This window comes from Podarcis cretensis (assembly GCF_951804945.1).
Source record: "Podarcis cretensis genome assembly, chromosome: 5".
NCBI lineage: Eukaryota > Metazoa > Chordata > Lepidosauria > Squamata > Lacertidae > Podarcis > Podarcis cretensis.
The window spans coordinates 69026887-69047724 of NC_137174.1; the positions used below are offsets into that span (position 1 = coordinate 69026887).

Sequence of the window (20838 nt, forward strand, 5' to 3'; positions counted from 1 at the left end):
TTGGGGGACTTTCAAGGTCTTACTGAAATCAAGAGACCATACATCCACAGCATTCCCCTGATCCACCAAACATCAAAAAAAGAAGTGAGACTTATCTGGCATGACTTGTTTATGAGAAAAAGTTTCCACAGTGAGGGGCTTTCAGTCTCTGTTGTGGCTGAGTCTATTATGCCAAAATTGTGATTATACATTGTTGAGGTTCCGTTATATGAAAAAAGCTGAGGTTGCCTGGAAACATATGTATCATCTCCTGTCAAGTCCAGGTTAATTGACTAATTAAGTTTTCATTAGAGGAATATGTAGCAAAACCTCTTACTTGGGATAAGGCATCTCCAGCCCCATTTCTTGCACACGTCCATGTATGCTTCTAACATTGGAAAGTCTCAACCTCAAATGCAAGCCTATGAAATAAAATATCATCTGAATTTTCTGGTTTCATGCTGGATGATGGAGAGTGTTAATTTCAGAAGAGAGCAAACACATTTCTTCCTATTCTTTAGTTGTTTGCATCCCCCTCCCCAATATTCAGATTTCTACTTCAGATTGGAATGAATAAACATGAACTGTTGACTAATCTTGACAGGCCTGTTACCAACCAGAATTACCATCTATGTTGTTTACTCCATTATTCCATCCATATATATCATTGTTGATTTTACTATGCAATGCAAATTGCACCATTTCATCCAACACAATGCAAGGATAATGAAAATAAAGGTATTCTTGGATGTGAAAGCATTTATCTAGGATGGTGGGTTCAGCTCAGTTATTAGGCATGTTTTAGCAGAGTAAAGGTTTGCCGTATACCCACCACCATCCCCACATTCATTCACCATAAAAGTGGGTGGGATATTCAGAGATTTTCAGGGCAGGATTAAATTCTAAGTATTTTCAGGTGTGGATGGTAAAATTGGTAGTAGTGTTGCAATCAGTTTAATCCCTATGTAATGCTGCAATCCTAATCCTTTTTACCTGGAAGTAAGACCCACTGAAAGTAATAAAACTTACTTCTAAGTAGACATGGTTAGGAGTGTGCTGAAAGCAACAAGCTTTCCTGATCAACCACAAGCAGATAGATTCTAGCAAACACTTCTAATTTCTCAGTGTAACTGGACACTAGATAACCAAAACAATAGATCTTATTCCATTCTAGCTCTGCAAGCCCATTTCTGTCTTCATATACGTAGAATATTGGTGACACGACCTTCAGATACTATGACATGTTAGAAATGCATGACGCTGAAAACATTTTTGTCCTCCCAGGTGTCAAGTACTTTCAAAAGCTGAACTGAACTGAACTGGCATCACCAGGGGAATTTGTTGGAACCAGCCAACGGGGCAACATTGTTTTGAGGGTCTATGCAGCTAATGCTATAGCTGTGATACTTTAAAAGAAAAAACAACAACTGTGTTTTATGTTTAAGAAATATCAAAGCCATCAAGGACTGGCCTTAAAAAGACCCCAATGTGTTATATAGGGTGGCTTATCTTTTGGAACAACAAGGATAGGATTATACACTGTAGAGACCTATCTATATCTTCATTGGTGTAGGTAGTTTCTGGAATCTTCCTAAACTATGCATATTTTTAACTTCACAGATAGAAGTGCAAAAATATTTTTAAATACAGTTTGGATACTCAAGCAATGCAGGCTACATATTTTAGGGTTCTTAACAATAGTTATCAACTTTGTGTCATTTTTATTTGTCCCAAAGTTAATGAGCAGACATGTTCCTGGTTTTCACATAAGACTGGAGAAATGTTGGCACTGCCTCTGAAATAAACCTTATTTAAAAAATGAATTTACTCGCATAAATCAGTTTTTATATGAAAAACTGGCATGCTTCAATTCCTGAGAATGTTGTATTGCTTACAGACTGGGCCAGAGGGTCGATACAGTAATAAAAACAAAACCCAGAAAGTCATGATTTGTATTGACGGATTGTATATCTGCGAAGAAAGCCAAGCACAAAAAAGGTTTCTTTTCCTGAATTTAGTAGATCAGATTTCTCTATTATGCTGCTGCTACTTACATACTAGTGTAAGGAAAGATACTAAAGTAAAATGAAACTGAAGTCAACAATATTAATGCAAGGATGTTTCTGAAAGAAATGATAACATGGTTGCCTCCACTGTATACTGAAAGATGTCATTATCTTTCCAAAACAGCTTTATAAAGATGTATAAATACATACTTCAAATACAGACCTTCAAAGAAAATACTGTCTTATGAGAAGTTATTATGAAGGAGCTTCAAATGCACCTTCATTTTACAACTCTTGTAAACGGCAGTCAGAAGCTACACACTGATAACCGTGAGCCTCCTCAGGCATGATCCTCAGTAACTGCAGAAAGCACCAGGGGAAGCAAAACCAAAACTTACAAAATTAGGTTCGTAAGTGGATCTTGGATCAATCCAGTACCGGTTTCCAGAGCTACATTGGGAATGAGTGCCTCTGTCTATTCTGGGAATAATTTAATAGCCCAAGAGCCCTAATTTAACACGATATTTACTTTTTCTTAAAAATCATATCATTGGTCTAAAGATAGTCTGAATACAATTTGGGAGGAAAGGTGTATTTACACTTTCAAGTTCTATTCTAATGCTTTATTGTACATATAGAAACATTGTGTGCGTAAGGTAGCTTCCAATCCTGTAGGTGGCAATGGACTGGGGAATGTAGGCTCTCCCCTAAATATGTTTTGTTGTTGTTATGTATGATCACACTGCATCTATATTATCAATATTATACAGCATCCAATTTGCTGAATCAATGTGAAATCTGTATAGGTTATATATTCTGTTAAACTGGGCAGACACAAGATATCCTCTTGGAATGCACTTAGTATTGTTTGACTTCTTATTCAAACCACAAAACATAATAGTAATGTATAGAATATTCAGATTAAGAACATCTAAATTCTGTGATAAAAATAGTCAGTATAACAAAATGAAACACAATTTGTACTGTCAGAAAATCACCATATCGTAGTGAAAGACTGGGAATCAATAGGGAATTGTGTAGGAAATATGAGAAAGATTCTGTATTAAAAATCCCAGTCTCAACTCCTGAATGTTTTCATTTTCTCAAACTGCTTTCTGAGCCATAAGCACATAATTTCCTTCAGTTGCTGATGCTTTCTTAAGTAAAAGAAGGCATACATCTCTTTTTTATATCAGTAATGGAAAAATGAAGTGCCTAAGATTCTGATATCCATGATAGTTTCCCAGAATAAAACAGTTATTTATTTCTGCTCTTTTGCTGCAGAAATACTGTTTGTTGGTAACTGTTGTTTACTGTCGTATTCAGAAACCTGTCCACCTTGACTTACACAGGGTGCCATAATGCTCAGCATCATTTAATCAGTAGCATATAAATCAGCCTGCCTCCCTACCATGTAATTTGTGTTCTGTTTATTCCTTACAGGTGAAATCTGTGCTTTTAAAATCCATGGACAGGAAATGCCCTTTGAAGCTGTGGTGCTAAACAAGACATCTGGAGAAGGTCGTCTTCGAGCAAGAAGTCCAATTGACTGTGAACTGCAGAAGGAGTACACATTCATCATCCAGGCATATGACTGTGGTGCAGGGCCTAGTGGAACAAACTGGAAGAAATCTCACAAGTGAGTGACAACTGGGAGAGCGAGGCAGGGACTGTGGAATGTATTTACAATTCATGCTGAAGAGAATCTTTTAATGCTTTGCTTGCCAATGCTAGTGGAAATCAGATCAAAGTACTTCTATCACAGGAGATGATTTTTCAGCCTGTTCACTTCTGTTCACTCTTCCTGACTGCCTGAAATTGACTTCTTTTTATAGTACATTCAACTGACACGTTAAAGGTCCTAATAGGACTCTGGATCAAACTGTCTGCTGTTGAAAAAGCCCTACCATTAAATAAATTGGTGACTTTTTGAAACATAAATACTGAGTGTTAATTGATCTTCATGTAATCAAATCATATTGAATTTCCTTGCTTCTTCATCTTCCTTTTTATATTTTCAGCATTCCTGTAGCATTGATTATTATGTTGGTGGGCATTCTTATTTATGTCATATAATAATCATAGATAAGATGGAAAATAGTTATTTTGTGCAAGCCTACAAAGTATTTATGTATGAAAAGGAAAATACTGCTTGATCCAGATTTATACCTTTTTTAAGTGTGAGAGGATGGGAACAGTTCCAGAAGCTATGATGCTGTGATCCAAAGAAGCTTAACAAGTTATTGCCATAGGGTTCTCCCCAATCTTAGTTCTACTTAGAGTAGAACCAATGGAATTCATAGGCATGACTAATATGGGTTAATAATAATAATAATAATATTAATAATAATAATTTTATTTATATCCTGCCCTCCCCAGCCGAAGCCGGGCTCAGAGCAGCTAACAACAATAAAAGTAATACAGCATTCTAAAATCAATTCATTTTAAAATCATTTCAAAATCAAATTAATGGCAACCATTGGGCTAGAGTTCTGTGAGGATTACCAAAGGACTGTGCCTTGGCCAAAGGTCTGGTGGAACAGCTCTGTATTTCAGGCCCTACGGAAAGATATTAATGGGTTTACTCTGAGTAGAAAGTTGGCTACAAACCTAAATCGCAAAATCTGAGTTACACAAGGCCACTTGTGCAGATCTCTCTTCTAACCCCCCCTTTTAATGTGTAGTTCTGATGTCAGCACACGTAGCATATACTCCAAAATTTCTCTGATGAAAATAGGGATGTCCCCATTCCATAATGAATTAATTAATAATATTCCACCCATCTGACTGGGTTGCCCCAGTTACTCTCCGCGGCTTCCAACATATATAAAAACATAATAAAACATCAGACATTAACAAACTTCCATATACAGGGCTGCTTTCAGATGGCTTGGGAGTCAGATAACTCCATACCATCCAACATTTCTCTGACGAAAATAGGGGTGTCCCCATACCCTCCAACATTTCTCTGATGAAATCCTAAGGAAAAATGGGGACATTCCAGGATCAAATCAGAAACCAGGACAGCTTCTGTAAATCCAGCACCGTCCCTGGAAAAAAGGGACTCCTGAAGAGTCTACAATTTGTATTTCCCACTCTGTATTTTTCCTAATTTTGCAAGGCTCAGCCAAAGATGGAATCACGGACAGGGAAAGAATAGCAGTGCATGGGGTGGATTCTGACCCCTATAGCAACAGAAGAAGAAGCTTTTGTAGCCAGAGTCAGTAAGTGTTCCACCCTTCCAGGCCAGGTGGAAATAAGCCAGCAAAGCAGGAAAATTTATTGATCGTTGGGGAAATAATTTGTTTTAGCTAAACTTGTTTCAAATCAGCATAGAAGCCCAGTGCCATACTCTTATTTAAAATTTAGAAATTGTTCATAGACTCACAGTGTTTCATTTTCCATAGCAGTTCTTTGTTTAATTTGAAAGTTGACATATTTGAGCACAAAGTAATGCAAATACAATGGAGTGCTGAAATGTAAAGTCAAGTAATGCAGTAATTTATTTCAACAGAGCTTCAATTTAATGCATATATTTTAGTTTTTACAGCTGTTTCTTGCATGGGTTCCCATTCATGTTTAACTTTTGCATTTTCTACATGTCTTTCCTCTTATTTGATTGTAAGGATTGTGTGAGACTCACTTTTACATTTTATTCTACTTAAAATAAATATAAAATATATACATTTTAAATGTTAACACTTCATGACAGGCTTGGATTTTGCATTGATATTTGCATTCTATTGTGAGACTCAAACTGATCTCTCTTCGTTTTAGGGCTGTGGTCCATATCCAGGTAAAGGATGTCAATGAATTTGCACCAACTTTTAAGGAAACATCCTATAAGGCTACTGTGACAGAGGGAAAGATCTATGACAGTGTACTGCAGGTGGAAGCCATAGATGAGGACTGTTCTCCTCAATACAGCCAGATATGCAATTATGAAATTGTCACAACAGACGTTCCATTTGCCATTGACAGGAATGGTGAGTGCTTACCGTTGCACAGTTATGAATTCTGAGCCACATCTTTATTTATGGGTTTTTCAGCCTGCCTTTCAGGGCACAGCCCTTCCCAGTTGACTCACAAATTAGAACTGCATAAAACAAATAACTTATAACAATTCCAGTCTGAAAGGTGGAAGATTTTAAAATTCCAGCACAGTACACTACAAAAATGTATTCATCATGCATTTAAAGACCCGTACAGATAGGGCCATATGAATGCATACATCTCTAGGGAGAGAATGCTGTCATTGCTAAAATGGCCCAGTCTCTAGTACTCTGGTACTCACCAGCTTGATGAAACTTACTTGACTGATGTACAAAGTAGTCCTAAATATAGGAAGCCAGTGAAGCGCTTTTTTCAGGCAATCATGTTTTGACTTTTCTCAAGATAGTGTTTCTATTCTGGTGGGCACTGACTATATCCCTAGTCAAGCTATAATATTTTGTGACAATGAAATTTGAATTATTAACCCGAGTTTACTTTTAACTGAGTGTGCTGTAGGAAACTGCTTGAGTTATTGTTGTGGGTATCTGTTTGACAGTATTTGTGATACCATTAGCATTTCTGTGAAATCTCACCAGCACCAGCTGGCTCCATGCCCATATTTTTTAATGCCCATTTTTAAAGTGTATTTTTAGAACAGTCTTTATAGCATCTGATGGCTTCAGTGCTGGAGTAGTTGAGGATATGAGAGTGCACATACCGTACTTTTCCATGTAAAAGACTAGGTTTTTTAATTTAAAATAAGGTTAAAAATCTTGGGTTGTCTTATACACGGATAGTGCATATGCCCATTTTCTAAATTTGGGGTCCCCAAAAGTAGGGGGCATCATACATGGGGGCATCTTATACACGGAAAAATATAGTATATTCCTTCAAAAAGAGGTGATATACCCAAGGTCATCCTTGTGCCACTCCCATGACATGTATTGCAAATTAATTGACTCTTCATTCATTATTTAATTATTTGCTGGCTATGCATTTTTCCTTCTTCAAAATATAGATATTCCTCAACCAACAGCAATGTGCACTACACCCTCCCATAAACCCAAAAAAGTGCTGTAAACGTAATATATATCCTGTGCTGCTATTTCTCCTGTAGCAAATATATTTTCCCATCCATCATGTGGGACAAGATGTAGCGCTATTGTCTCATTTTAAAGAGAATCCATAGGAGCATCACATGAAGACTAAAATGTGGATTCTTGGTCTCTCTCTCTCTCTCTCTCTCTCTCTCTCTCTCTTGGCAAAAAATCATTAGTTCCATCAAATTTAAAACCCTCAGTTTTGTTTGTTTCTGAGAAAGCGTGTTCTCCTTCAGGGAGAGCACGTGTTGCGGTGGGGTCTACTGAGCCACCCCTTTGTTGCTGGGTAAGTTCTCCAAGATGGCCAGGGGGCATTGATTGGATTGCCGAGTTGCTGGGGCAAAAGTTATGTTGCAATTTTGGTGGGAGGGGTAAAAGGTTTAAATACTCTGCACGCAGCCTTGTACTTTCTCTTTTGCTGCGTGCAACGGATCACCCGCCCACCCGCCCTAGAATAAGTGGTTTGTTGCGTTGACCTTGCTATGCCTGTCATGGGGTCGTCTGCCTTTGAGCAGGGGCCTGGTAGGAATTTTTCCACCTGGCAAATTGGCTGGCTGGGTGGTTTTTGCCTACTGCGTAGCAAATCGTCACAACTTGTAAGGTTGTGGTTAGGCATTGGTTATAAATCTGGTGAAGGAGGGGTTTAGGATAGGCTGGGCCTACCCCTCCATGGAGGGGTTCAGGATAGGATAGGCCTGCCCCTCCATGGTTGCTGCGGAAAGGGAATTCCGTTAAAGGAATCCTGGGGCTTGCCATCTTTTCGTCCAATCCCTGGAATGGGACTAGGGCCGGCAAGCCTTCGGGGAGCAGGCGGGTGAGAGTTGAGGGTCTGTGTCTCAGCTCCAATTCTTCCCCGACTTGCTTTCCCCCGCACTGTCTTTCGGTGGTGCCCGGAAGTCAGTTCTGTCCCCAGGCGGGGGGACAGATAGTCTTAACCAATGCCTAAACAACCACTCACAGTTTGTATTTTAATAAAATTGTGGCCAAAATCATGCCAAAAATCTTAAACAAAAATTACGTGTCCGTTGTGAGTTATTTTGGGGGGTGGATTGGGGACCTCAACACGCAACCACCACAAGATGACCACTGTTTATATCCCTTACTACAGAGCAGGGAGTAACAACTCTTTTCCACCAGAACAATTTAATATTTGTCTAATTTCAGAGATGAGCATCTTTTATATTTGAAGTTCCATCTGATGGTTGCCAACACTATAAATTAAAAGTGTGCACAGGGCTTTTGTTTTCTCTTAGCAGCCATTTCATGCTGCATTGCTTTATCAGAAGCATCTCCCCCATTTGACATGGATCTGTCTTTATTTGAGCCGATTTCTCACAGAGCGCAGCTGAGCATCAAATCATAATAACCAGTTAGCAACAGTAAAATGCAAATGGTGGTAAAGAGAATCCCTGCTCTCATTACAATAGCGTGAGTGGAAGGGAAATGTTTTGAATATTGTATGGAGGGAGCAATCAAGATGATTGAAATGGAGTTTAAGTAATCAAGAGCTATTTAGTATAGCTGTTTTTTATTGGAGTGGATGCAATGACATGGAATTTTAAAAATGAAGTATAAGGTGCACATGCTGAATAAAATGTGCACGTGCATGATTCCTTTTGTATTTCTAGATAATTTCTCTTTATTCCAAATTTTGAAGACAATCTGAGTATCTGGAGTTTTCAGTTTTGATACATTTTGTTTTGAGTACTGCATAATTTCAACAGATTTATCATGCTTGCTTGGGACATGCATCTCAACACATCTGAAAGCAATTATCTCCATGTTCAGGAACATAACTGACTGAGAAGAGTAATTATTCTGATGGTAGGGGAACCTCTTCATTTTGCCATACCTGGCTTTATCTATGCCAGAAGACAGCATGCTGTCAGCCTGGTAGAAACTAGCACATTTTATCTAATGCATAGGGGTGCAACATGGCTAATGTCAGAAAAGCTTATCTTGATAGTAAAATCCCAGCAGCACTTTTGCTTCCATTTACTGGGGGGAAGGGCAAAGTGGCAGTGAAATTGGAACTGCACTGGTGGAACAAACCAGATATGCTGGCATACTGAAAAGACCCAATATCACCACCACCTCACCAATCCCCATTATAGTAATTGGCAGTGATGTTGCTGCTGGGAGGCTATTGCTGCTGTTCTGTCCAGTGTATGAGCTGCTCCTCCCAGAATGAGAGCAGGAGTAGAATCCTTAGGACCAGAATGAAATTTTTAAAAGGCAAAGGAAGTATGAATTCCTTTGCCATGGCAGAGCTTTTATGGGGTAAGGAGTGATGAGGTGCAGAGACAGAAAACCCATTTAGGAGTTCTAAGAGACTGATTTCTTGTCACCGTGATTGCTTTGTTGAAATCACACTGTGTTCAGGGTTCAGAAACCAGTTATGATCTTAGAAGAAAAATGGCTGAAGAGGTGTTCCCAAGGGAACAAAAAGGGTGGTCAGTGGGCCCTGAATAGAAAACACTAGACATTTGGTGAGTGTGTGTTGTTGCTAGTTGAAATGTCACAGGGGAAAAAAAGCTAATGGCTCTCAGTTTTCAGTTACTTGTGAGGTTATTTCCTAATTGCATTAGGAAAATTGGGACATTGACTCTTAGATGTCTTAAGATTTCCATAGCCTGAAGCACAGAGAGCCAGGATCACTCCTTTTCATTTCAAGCATTTAAAATAGGATCTTTTTCAGATAATAAGAAATAAAGAATACACCCCCCAGAACAGTGCAATATTATATTCCAACACCAAATATTCAGATGTTCAGTACAAGCTAGTTCTCTTTTGTTTTTCTATAAATCTCCATGAAATGCAGGTGGCCTGTATCCATTAACAGCATATGAAATAAAATATGGTCATGACAAGTCTCATAGCTGTCATGAGATGGATGAATTCCTGTACTTCTACAGCAGAAATGATTGCAACAGAATTTGAACTCTGATGGCATGTAATGTCAGATTGGACTGGTCAATGAAGGTTGAGCCATGTGTCCTATCACACTATTAGTGAGGGTGACCAGACTAATAGTGTGTGATGTACTATGAAAAATGTGACACAGTTTATTTTATTAAGTAAACCCGCAAAGTAAAATGACTTTCTTCAACCAATGGATGTTGCCAAATCCCACCATCTTTGGAAACAAAGGTACAGTGGAGGTGGTGAGGGCCTTGGTATAGCCCTAATAAAACTATGCTTGCTTGTTAAACCCTCTGTGCGTCATTGCTATTCTTTGTTTCAAAGATGAATAGCCCAACTTATCACTGGAAATTGTTTTAAGAGCAGCTGGGTTACAGCAGCAGCAGCAGCAGCAGCATCTCACCAGTTTTGGTATCCTCCTCTCTGACTGTGACTACCCTAATCCTAACTCATGGAGCCTCAAACCTGGCAAACTGTCTGGCAGAACAATGGGCAGAACATGCATATGTGGCAGGAACTGGCAAGGGTATCTGAGAACACCTGTCATGGCTATCAGCCATTACGTATTTCAAGTGAGCAGGTCAGGAAAGAGCCACAGAGGGTAGAGCTTGATGAAGATGTGGACAGAATGGACAGGCAACATCTCATGGTTCTCAAGCTGATTCTGGAATCACAAAGAACCTGACTTCTACTGCTGTTGCTGCTGCCACCAATTCCATAGACAGATACAATAGCAAAGAGCAGATATTGAGAAGAGCTTCTGATATTTTACTTTTCTGTCCTTCTAAAAAGCATTGTAATAGGATAAGTGCTGGTAAAGTCTTTCTCTGATTGGCATCTAGCCCTGCCAGTCATAAAACTCAACACTGACAAGTGCTTTCCTTTAATAGAAAGTCTCGGCATAGTTTTCAAGTGGTTCTGAAGCTTTGTTCACCTTGGACCACTTTGGCCTGATTCACTTTGGACCACTTTGGTCAAGAGCCTGTTTACTTTGGAAGTGATCCAAATACCACCAAAGCAGTGTGCTCTAGTTTGCTCTTCAGACTTCATCCAGCACATCCACACCCCTAATGTATAATCATTTAAATCTAGTTAAGGATGAGATGGAAGATAAAGTGTAACAGAAGCTTACCCTCACATGATTTATAATAATCCAAAATTTAGCCAAAGTCCTGGCAACTCCTGCTCTTTACTTTCTTTTTGTGATAACACTGTACCCTATATACCTCACTCATTTACTTGGTTGAAAACTTTGCTCTCTAAGCCTTCCCATTCCATGGGCAGTCAAGTCTCTGAAGGGCTCTTAAACCCCATCACATTGTAATGGATAAAAAAAATATTAAGAAACCAATTCTGCTCAATTCCTTTTAGTCTCATTCACAGGATAAAGGCCCACGTGTATTTTTATTTTTTTTATTTTTTGGTGTGCAATTTTTAAGTCCAATAATGTTATCAATACACACATTGATTCAACAGCCCAGGTACATGTTTTCAACCCATGTCTCTGTCTTAGTATAGGTTGCTTGCTGCATTTTCTTCATCTGTAGAGGAATGTTCTATTTGTGTCATGGGATAATGAGCACAAAGCACTGACTCACATTTAAGAGAGAACTGCAGCCCCTGCAGCTTCACCTGAGCCCCGTAGAGCTGTGGATGACTGTTGTGGTGTTTTATTTCCTTTCCTCCTAGGCACTCCGTGGCTCGAGTAGTTTCCCCCCACCTGATTAAAAGTGTTTGTAGAACTCCATCTTGTACCCCATGGATATATCGGCTTGCAACTTTTTATTCAGCTGTAGGGGATATTAGGATTGATGTGATCATTGGGACTGTGTTTGTTAAGAGCACTGTGCAAATGGAAACTGTGCTTATAATGTAGCCCAAATGTACAGAGGACCTTTTTTATATTTATTTAATGGCTAGAGTGACTGCCAGATCTTGGGAGAGAGGTACGTTGCTAGCTATTTAGCTGTCACAAGAATGAACTCGTTTCTGATATTGTTCTCCTGGAGGCTGTTTTCAAGCTGGTTGAAGTCAATGGCAAGTTGATGGAGTGATTCCCATCGACCTGAGTGAGTTTTGGAATGAGTGCTCATAGACAGTTACTTTTGACACGTGCTACTAAAGAAAAGTTGGGGGAGGGAAGGGAGGGAGGGAGGGAGGGAGAGAGAGAGAGAGAGAGAGAGAGAGAGTATGCACACACTTTGAATTGATTGATTGATTGATTGATTGATTGATTATATACCTTCACACCCATTTTCTCCTATTTCCTCTTCATGCTGCAGCCTCCAGCACTACATCCCGTGCTGTTATGGAAGTACAGGAAGTTGCAGTGGGAATGAGGAGCAGGCTCACCTCCCTTCATCCCACAGAGGTTGGGATACATGACCCATTGTTCCTGCTGTCTACCACAGGCTACAAAATCTGTCCTAAGGGGTGGGAAGCACAGGTCGAGTCCATGGCAATGCATGGCTTTCCCCTCCCTTTCCTGTCTTCATGATTGTACAGAATCTATTATAGTTACCCAGGGTAGGCACCAGAAGTGGATCGCTACCACTTAACAGGAAGGAGACAGTCAAGGCACATGGAGGTCAGTGCAGCTGAGGCCAGAGCACCAGACAGGCTCTTCCACTGTTAACACAATGTGCCAAACTCCCCACCACCTCACCCGACACCCTCTCAGTATAAGTGGCTAGGAAATTATTGTTGCCATTGTGTCCCACTGGACAAGTCGCTACTGGTATTAGGCACTTAATGATGGTAATCTGAGATATTCTGCTACTGGCATATGTCAACAATTGCTCAGTTTCCACTTACTGTATGGCCTACTTACCACTGATCTACACAGGTTCTGTTTAGTTTCAGATTAGTTATTTTGCATATTCATTTCCTTTACATGGATTTATTTAAATTCCAGATGTGTAAAATGGTGTATCTAGGGGTTCGCCAGGGAAACTCATGATTTACCACTGAATCGGACCAAATGGCAATTGGGTTTTCTGTCGGTCCATGCTTTTTAAGCATGGGACAAGTGGAAGTATGGAGAAGCCATAGAATCCTATCAATTTCCAACTCTCTGAGCTGAGGTTCTTGGACTTCAGACTTTCTAAGCTTTGGAACTTGTACTAGATAAAGTTAATTTTTACCTGTGTATATCATGTAAGCTGCCTTGTCAGGCTTTGCCCTAAAAGGTTCCCTAAAATACATTAAATAAACAAATACATTCAGGTGTTTTGCCTCATGGGGGCTGGGAATTGGGCCATACATAGCATAAAGCTTAAAATTTAAAAGCTAAGTGAAAAGAAAATTAGTTAAATAAAGAACATGTAATAAATCTATGATCAACCTATATTTTAAAAATCTCCAAATGACCTTCCAGAAAATATTTTTAAACTACTCATAATTCTTGAATTGTATCTCTCTTTTTTTTAAAGCTTTAATGAACTTAAAATAGCTTTAATGAACACACTGATGATTTTTTAAATGTTGGGGGGTCAGTTGATATGCCAAGGAAGTTCCAGAAATCTGCTAATGTTGATTTATCCAACTTCAGTGTCTTGGGAATTCTCCCTGCAGATCACAGAGTAAAGCATTTTTAAAGCGAACACAAAGTAGACAAAGGAATATTTATAAAAGGAAATGTTAATAAAATAAATAACCAAATAAATAATAAGCAAATAACAAAAATATGATAAGTACACCCGTTGTATAAAGTGCTAATTTGGTGGAAGAGAAGCATTATTTAGACAATTTGTGTAAACTATTTGCTTTTGTGATTTTAGTAGAAACTCAATATGTTTCTACATGTCTCTGAGTTCATATACCAGGCTAGTGCCAAATGTATTGCTCTGATTTCCTTTGGACCACATCAGTGAGGCTGGGGGGAGGGTCTTAGCGTCTGGGCAGCCCAGGACCTCCATACACACTGCCAAGGCTTGTGTCCCGGGAGGTCATTTTGGTGTGGCAAACACAGCAGTTTGACTTCACCCCTGGAGGCACACTCCATTCTCTCTTGAGACAAATAAATGCCAACAGAACAACATATACTATGGGTGCCGTCTAATGCCTCTTTACTGAAACTTCAGCTAGTGTAGAATTTAGTGGCCAAGTTGCTCACTAGGGCAAGACAGTTTGAGCATATTATACTGATTCTGTTCTGATTGCACTGGCTGCCAGTTAGTTTCTGGCCCAATTCAAAGTGCTGGTTTTCACCTATAAAGCCGTAAATGCCCCAGGACCGCAATACCTCAAGGACCGCCTCTCTATATATGAACCTACCCAGACCCTGAGATCATCCTCTGAGGCCCTTCTTCATGTGCCGCCTCCTCCGCAAGAGGTCTGGTGGTTTAAGACTCAAAGCTAAATGCCATAGTTATTTTGGTTGGAAAGCTTAAAAATCATAACTAATTTTGACAAAACTATTTTAGTCACGTAATCCACTTTAGTGAATATGTAGAATACAGTATATAGACATGAATACATGTTGAAAATGTTCACAGCTTCAGGATATGAGAAAGATTAAACATTTCTTTGCGACAGAAAACTTTAATCTGTTAGCACACATAATATGAAATGTATATTAAAGTCTGCCAACATTCAGCTTGCAAAGGAACTGTCATTCAGCAAAAATGGCCTGAATTAAAATGCTAAACTCATTAGTTAAAGAGACTACTTTAGAATCGTAAGGTCCTCTACCGTTCCTGAAGGTGGGAACTGCAAGTTCCAGTTCCTCTCTGTTCCTTTTTTTCTTGTGAACACTGCCATTTCTTTGTTACCAGGACAGGTGATTTGTCACATTTATGCTTCTGTCAGGTTGATTTTGTTGCTGCAGAATTTTATTTTTCGTCTGGTAGCACAAAATCCTATCATTTAAAAAAGCTGGTCAGATTCTCCAAAGAGAAGATAAAGGAGATGCTTTCACCACCAACTAACTTTTCCAGTGTATCCACACAGGTAGCAGAAAGTTTGATGAAGGATACTAGAAAGAAAACAGACTCTGGAGTGTCACTGTCATTTATTCCATATGTTGCCTTTGTAAACCAGGGCCAAAATCCATGATATTTGTGCCGCAGCAGGAGTAAGGAAACAGAGGCATCATGGACACATTGTTTCCCCTTGAAGACCCAATCACATATGCTGAGATCCCATAGGTTGTAGGAGAAACCCTAGCCTAGTGGAGCAGCTAAGATTTCATAGACATGGGATCCTAGGTTTGAGTCCAGAATATAGCTTCTGCTCTGTCATTATGATGTGGATGGGGCTGTTGATGGACATGGTTTCCTTCTTCTTCATCAAGGGAACGGTGGTGGGGATTTTCATTCTCCTGGCACTTTAATCAGTGGAAGTTTTCATCATTGTCAGGGGTGTGCTCAGAGTATGTAGAGCTAAATGATTTGATATTTTTGTCCTGCCCTTTCAATGGTAAAGGTAAAGGCCCCCTACAGTTAAGTCCAGTCACGAACGACTCTGGGGTTGTGGCGCTCATTTCTTTACTGGCCGAGGGAGCTGACGTTTGTCCGCAGACAGTTTTTCCGGGTCATGTGGCCAGCATGACTAAGCCACTTCTGGCGAAACCAGAGCAGCACACAAAAACGCTGTTTACCTTCCTGCCGGGGCAGTACCAGTTTATCTACTTGCACTTTGATGTGCTTTCAAAGTGCCAGGTTGGCAGGAGCTGGGACCGAGCAACAGGAACTCATCCCGTCGTGGGGATTCAAACCACTGACCTTCCTATCGGCAAGCCCTAATTTCTGTGGTTTACACCACAGTGCCACCCGCGTCCACCCTTTCAATACCACCTATATATTCACCTCATCTGGACTGTCCTGCCAATGAAGTTGCACTTGAACAATGGGCACACCACCATTTCAGAAAATCTGTACCAGTCTGTCTTTCACATGGCACCATATCACATTCCATAGCATGGCAAGATTTATCCCTTATCTCACTGCAGCTTTATTATAGCCTTTCAGCCAACATATCTCATATCTAGGTTTTTGCCCTTGATGTAGAAATAACCATAAGGGTTTGGTTTCACCAGGGCTGCACTGAATATTTTTTTCAAATTATGTCTGGATTCTGTTTTGTTTCCTGTGTCTGTTGAACCCAGTCCTGAAAGCATATGCTCCACCCTGTGTAAGAAAGTAGTGTTATTTTCATTGTTTGAAGGAGGGGAAAAAGGAAAGTTAGATTAATAAGAAGCATTTGGGAAGGTCAGATCTTTCCTTTTGTCCTTTCTGCCCCCACTTTCTGTTATATCGGAGTCCTTTTGTATACTTCAGGCAATTATTGCTGCTTTTATTATATAAACCCAGGATCTTGACAATGAAGCAATTGCAGTTTATTGTTCTGTTTCACACCTGCAGGGAATATCAGAAATACCGAGAAGCTGAGTTATGACAAACAGCGTCAGTATGAGATAATGGTAACGGCTTTTGACTGTGGGCAAAAACGTGCAACTGAAGATGTGTTGGTACGAGTTGAAGTCAAGCCTGTATGTAAGCCCGGATGGCAAGGTAGGAATTGTGTATTGTTGTTTCTTTGGAAATGTTGATGATGAATCTTGAGATACAAATAAAATGTTAACTCTTTAAAATTGCAGAATATTGGCAATTTCTTTTTCTTTTTTTAATGTAATGCGCTTTTCAAGTGATATAAATATTCAAAGCAGAAAGCAATGATAAAACCTTGGGGGAAAAAACTTCAAAACAAAATAATTAAAATATGGGGAAAAGCAGGGGAGATAAACCAACTAGTTCACTAACAGTTAGGGGCTTCCCACATTCAGAGAGCAATCCTACAGCATGGTTCAGCTCTGTCACAGGACCTGACAACCCAGTGTAACTTAAGCTGGCAAAAAGGGTAACTCAAGCACTACTTTATAGGCTTGTTTTTCCTCTGCTGGGCTTAGGTTGGCTTAGCCAGCAGCGGCCCTGTTCCCGGATCTGGCTTCATGTGCATAGGTTTGCTCCCTTAATGACTAGGTGCCTGGCTAAAGCAAGAATGACACCGTTCCTGGGATGCCTCCTAATATTCAAGGGCAAGTTGATGGGCAGCTCACAAGGAGCGGCAGTGGTCACCACCTCTTCCAGGAGAAAGCATCAATTTATGCTGTAGCCCAGGGCCCTAGCTCTTACTTGAGGATACCATGTGCTGGCAACAAGTCTGCCTGGTTTTTTTTAAACTAAAGTTTTTGTTACAACTGAATAGTGCCACATTCCAGCGAGAGATGCTGGGGTTTGTAGTCATAGCATCCACTTCAGCAGGATTGGGCATTCAAACCACACCTGCTTCCTCTTATGATCAGTGCCGGATTTACGTATAAGCTAAACAAGCTATAACTTAGAGCCCCACTCTCTTGGGGGCCCCTCAAAAAATTTAAAGGAAAAAAACAACCGGGTGTACATTTCCAAAATATCAGATAAAAAAAACAATTAAAATAAAACCTACATACAGCAACAGTGTTTTGCATTGTTTAGGGTCCTATCATGTAAGTAATGGGCCCCGCCTGCTAGTCTGCTCCCTAAAATATCACTGGTTTGCTCATATCTATATATAGGGGGCCTACATTCTGCATGTGCAAATGGCTTTAGATACCTATTAGGTCCATAAATTAACATATAGCATATATTCAACACAAAAAACAGCAACAATTTGTTGTTGACAAAGGACAACTGGACATATAAAGGGCCCCATTACCTTCAGTAGCTTAGGGCCTCATCAAACCTAAATCAGGCCCTGCTTATTAGTACCCTTTGTTATTGCTAGACCTTATTGCTACTTTTTATTGCTAAAACTGAATGAATCTGAACACGCATCTGGAAAAAGGTCCTCCCATATTATGTATCCAGGATTCAGTTCCTAAAATGCTTTAGTTTATGAGTTGATGGGTTAGGTTTCAGCCTTATGTACTACTGTTTGAGGCAATATGCCTGTGAATGCTGGTTACCGGGAATCTGGGATCACAAGTAGGAAGAATGCCGTTGCCCTCAGGGCCTTCTTATGGAATTCCCATAGGCATTTGGTTGGCCACTGTGAGAACAGGATATTGGAACAGATGAGCCATTGCTTTTCTTCTGTTCTTATTACTCAGCTCAGGGAACACCAGGTACACCAGGTACTGATCCCTATTTCAAAGGAGCAAATATGTGCATTCCTCAAAAGTTAGGATATCAATGGTTTTCTCATACGTTTTAGTATATTTCTCTCTCAGTGCAGAGAATACTTGAGATGTTTTGTTTCTGATGATTTGTGAGTAGTATGTGGCACCACTCAAAGGTTCATTTTTAATATAAGACTTTATTATTGCAACTGATTATGTGTCAGATGTGACCTATTTAACAATCCATTGGGATCAATGCAGAGGTAGGACAAGACCATTTGCTGTAGGAAATCTAGGTCACACTCCTTTGTGATTTCTACAGGTGCTTAAAAGTTGTTTTCTTTTTTTTTTAACAGAGAGCAAGCATTGCTTTTAATGGATAGGGGCATAAATCTGGAATATCCCCCTTCCCCCCACATCCCATTTTGGAAACAAGAAACCTGTGTGTAGGTGCAGCAAAGTGTGTAGGTGGGAAAGTGCAGCAAAATATATTGGATGCGATTGTCCACTTATTTATTGTTATTTTATTTTTATTATTATGATGGCATGAACAAATTCAAACTTCAAACAAATTTCATATTCAGGATTTTGAAATAGTTAAGTTAGTTTCCCCCCACCCCCACCCCAACTGCAAAGGTGATTGCTGCTTTTTAAAAATTCACAGCAGATTTAGCCCTAACAAATAAATTACTGCAGGACAGAATCTGAGCACTTGTCTCTCAATTCTTCTAAGCTTTAGAATCTGCAGTCTAGTGAACTTTCAAAAAAATGGAAGAAAAGCAATGCTTATCTTAGAGATATAAACTTGTGACCTTCTGATCTCCTGATGTGCAGTGCCTCAAAATGGAATTCTATGAAATAAGGTATTCAAAGGCTGAAACACCAGAAGTGTTTTCTTCTTCAAGATGTATTATAGCTATTATAGCCTTGACTACTTAGACATTCTTTGTGTATGTGGCATAGGCTCAGCAGGGCATTGATGACCTGTGATATGTTCTGCAACTTCCTGTTTCATTGATATTAATAGAGCCATAAAAAACAGTACCCATCCTCTGCATTCTACTTATTTATCTTGGATATCTTGGGGTTATTTTCTAGATTGCACATATCCTAAAATGCCATTTATTTGGACCTTGTCAAGTTTTTCATTTCATCCAAGTTTCATAGAATGTATAAATCAAAACATCTGTAGGCTATTTTGTAAGGCCTTTCTGCGTAGTAAACTTTCCTGATTCGGCAGGAACCTTCATAATGTGTCTTTGATAATTGGGTTGGATGTTTCCTTGATTTAATTCTTCATCTCAAGATCTCCCTGACCATTTTGATCAGGGGAACATTTGCCTATCCACAGTACTAAATTATTGTTGGGGTATGATATTACCACCCGCAATGATTTTATAGAGGAATCTGCCGCTTTTGAGATTTCCAGCTTTCAGGACTCTGTGAATGCCACAGAGTAGACAAACCTATAGTAGATAAAGTTACCAACAAAACCCTATGCCAAAGAAATGCAGAGCCAGTAATAAATGATGTGTTTTATGAAACAGAAGGGCAATAACATGAAAAAGTATACCTCTTTAAGTCATAGGAAATATGTGCATTATTTATTCTTGTTTTGCAGAGGAATCAAATTTTGCTGTAGGACAATGATTGACACTTTATATGCTGTATTGTGATAAGGTGATAGAAAGATAGTGTTCAAAATCAAACAGCTGCTGAGCTTATGTATGAATTCATACTGTTGCTTATATACGGTACTTTGCACTAACAAGTAAATACAAAAATTGCAGTGATCATCCATCACAATGAAGGGTGCACAACAGCAAATGCTCTTAAAAAAAAGTTAGAATGTAATTTTTAATCAGATTTATCAATATAATTCAGGTCTTGTGAAACTGGGATATAAGAAAATGTAGAAAGAACATGCCATGGGCTTTGAGGAGAATGAAAGGCATCAAAGTATGCAGTATGAGACCAGACACCAACCTAGTCCAGCATCTTGTTTTCCACAGAGGCCAGCTATTACGAATCTGATAAATCTCTAAGAACATGAAGCAGCAACCCTGTATAACTGTTGCTTTCCTGCTGTTCAGAGGCATGATGCCTTTGATCCTGGAAGTATTATATAGCCATTGATACTCTTATCCTCCCTGATCATTTGTCTAGTCCCTGATCCTACAGTATATTCTAACTTCTACATGTTCGGATAGGCTTGCCTAAACAAAGATGTTGCAAACAGGTGCTGGAAAGAATACAGCTGAAGGTGCTTGCCTTATGTTGGGGACTTCCAGAGTGCAGGAACTTCCAGGCTAAAAGATTGATATCTTACCACTATAGAATGAGCATAATGTGGCACTTGTAACAGGGCCAGTTCTGCAGCTGGTGTACAGCAACATTAAAGCAAAAGACTAACAAACAAAAACCTTTAAAAGCAGTAATAATAATAATGAGTTTCCCCAGCCACTCTGGGCGGCTCCCAATCAGTGTTAAAAACAGTACAACATTACATATTAAAAACTTCCCTGAACAGAATAACTGTTAAAATGACTGGCTAAATGTAGTTAAGCTCATAGCATGAGTAACTGTTTAAAACTATTTTGTAGCCTTTTGTGCTCCCAAGTAGGTATTTACTTCTCCAAACCCTTTGTATGCACTTTCATTGCACATCAAAAATTGATGCTTGCCCCCTTCCCCACAACAACTAGGAACACAGCCTTGACTGAATGGATTTGGCCTGGAG

General features: G+C 39.5%; 1 protein-coding gene across 2 annotated transcripts in view; it reads left to right on the plus strand.

Annotated features, from left to right (window-relative positions):
* Positions 1–20838, plus strand: part of CLSTN2 (calsyntenin 2) — a 368030-nt gene that overhangs the window by 258292 nt on the left and 88900 nt on the right. For both annotated transcript variants that reach the window (XR_013838896.1, XM_079975860.1), the window contains exons 3-5: positions 3429–3624; positions 5763–5971; positions 16363–16512. Coding sequence is in view for 1 of the 2 variants with exons in the window: in XM_079975860.1 (XP_079831986.1) it covers positions 3429–3624; positions 5763–5971; positions 16363–16512 (555 nt within the window). In the remaining variant the exon portion in view is untranslated. The remainder of the gene's footprint in view (positions 1–3428; positions 3625–5762; positions 5972–16362; positions 16513–20838) is intronic.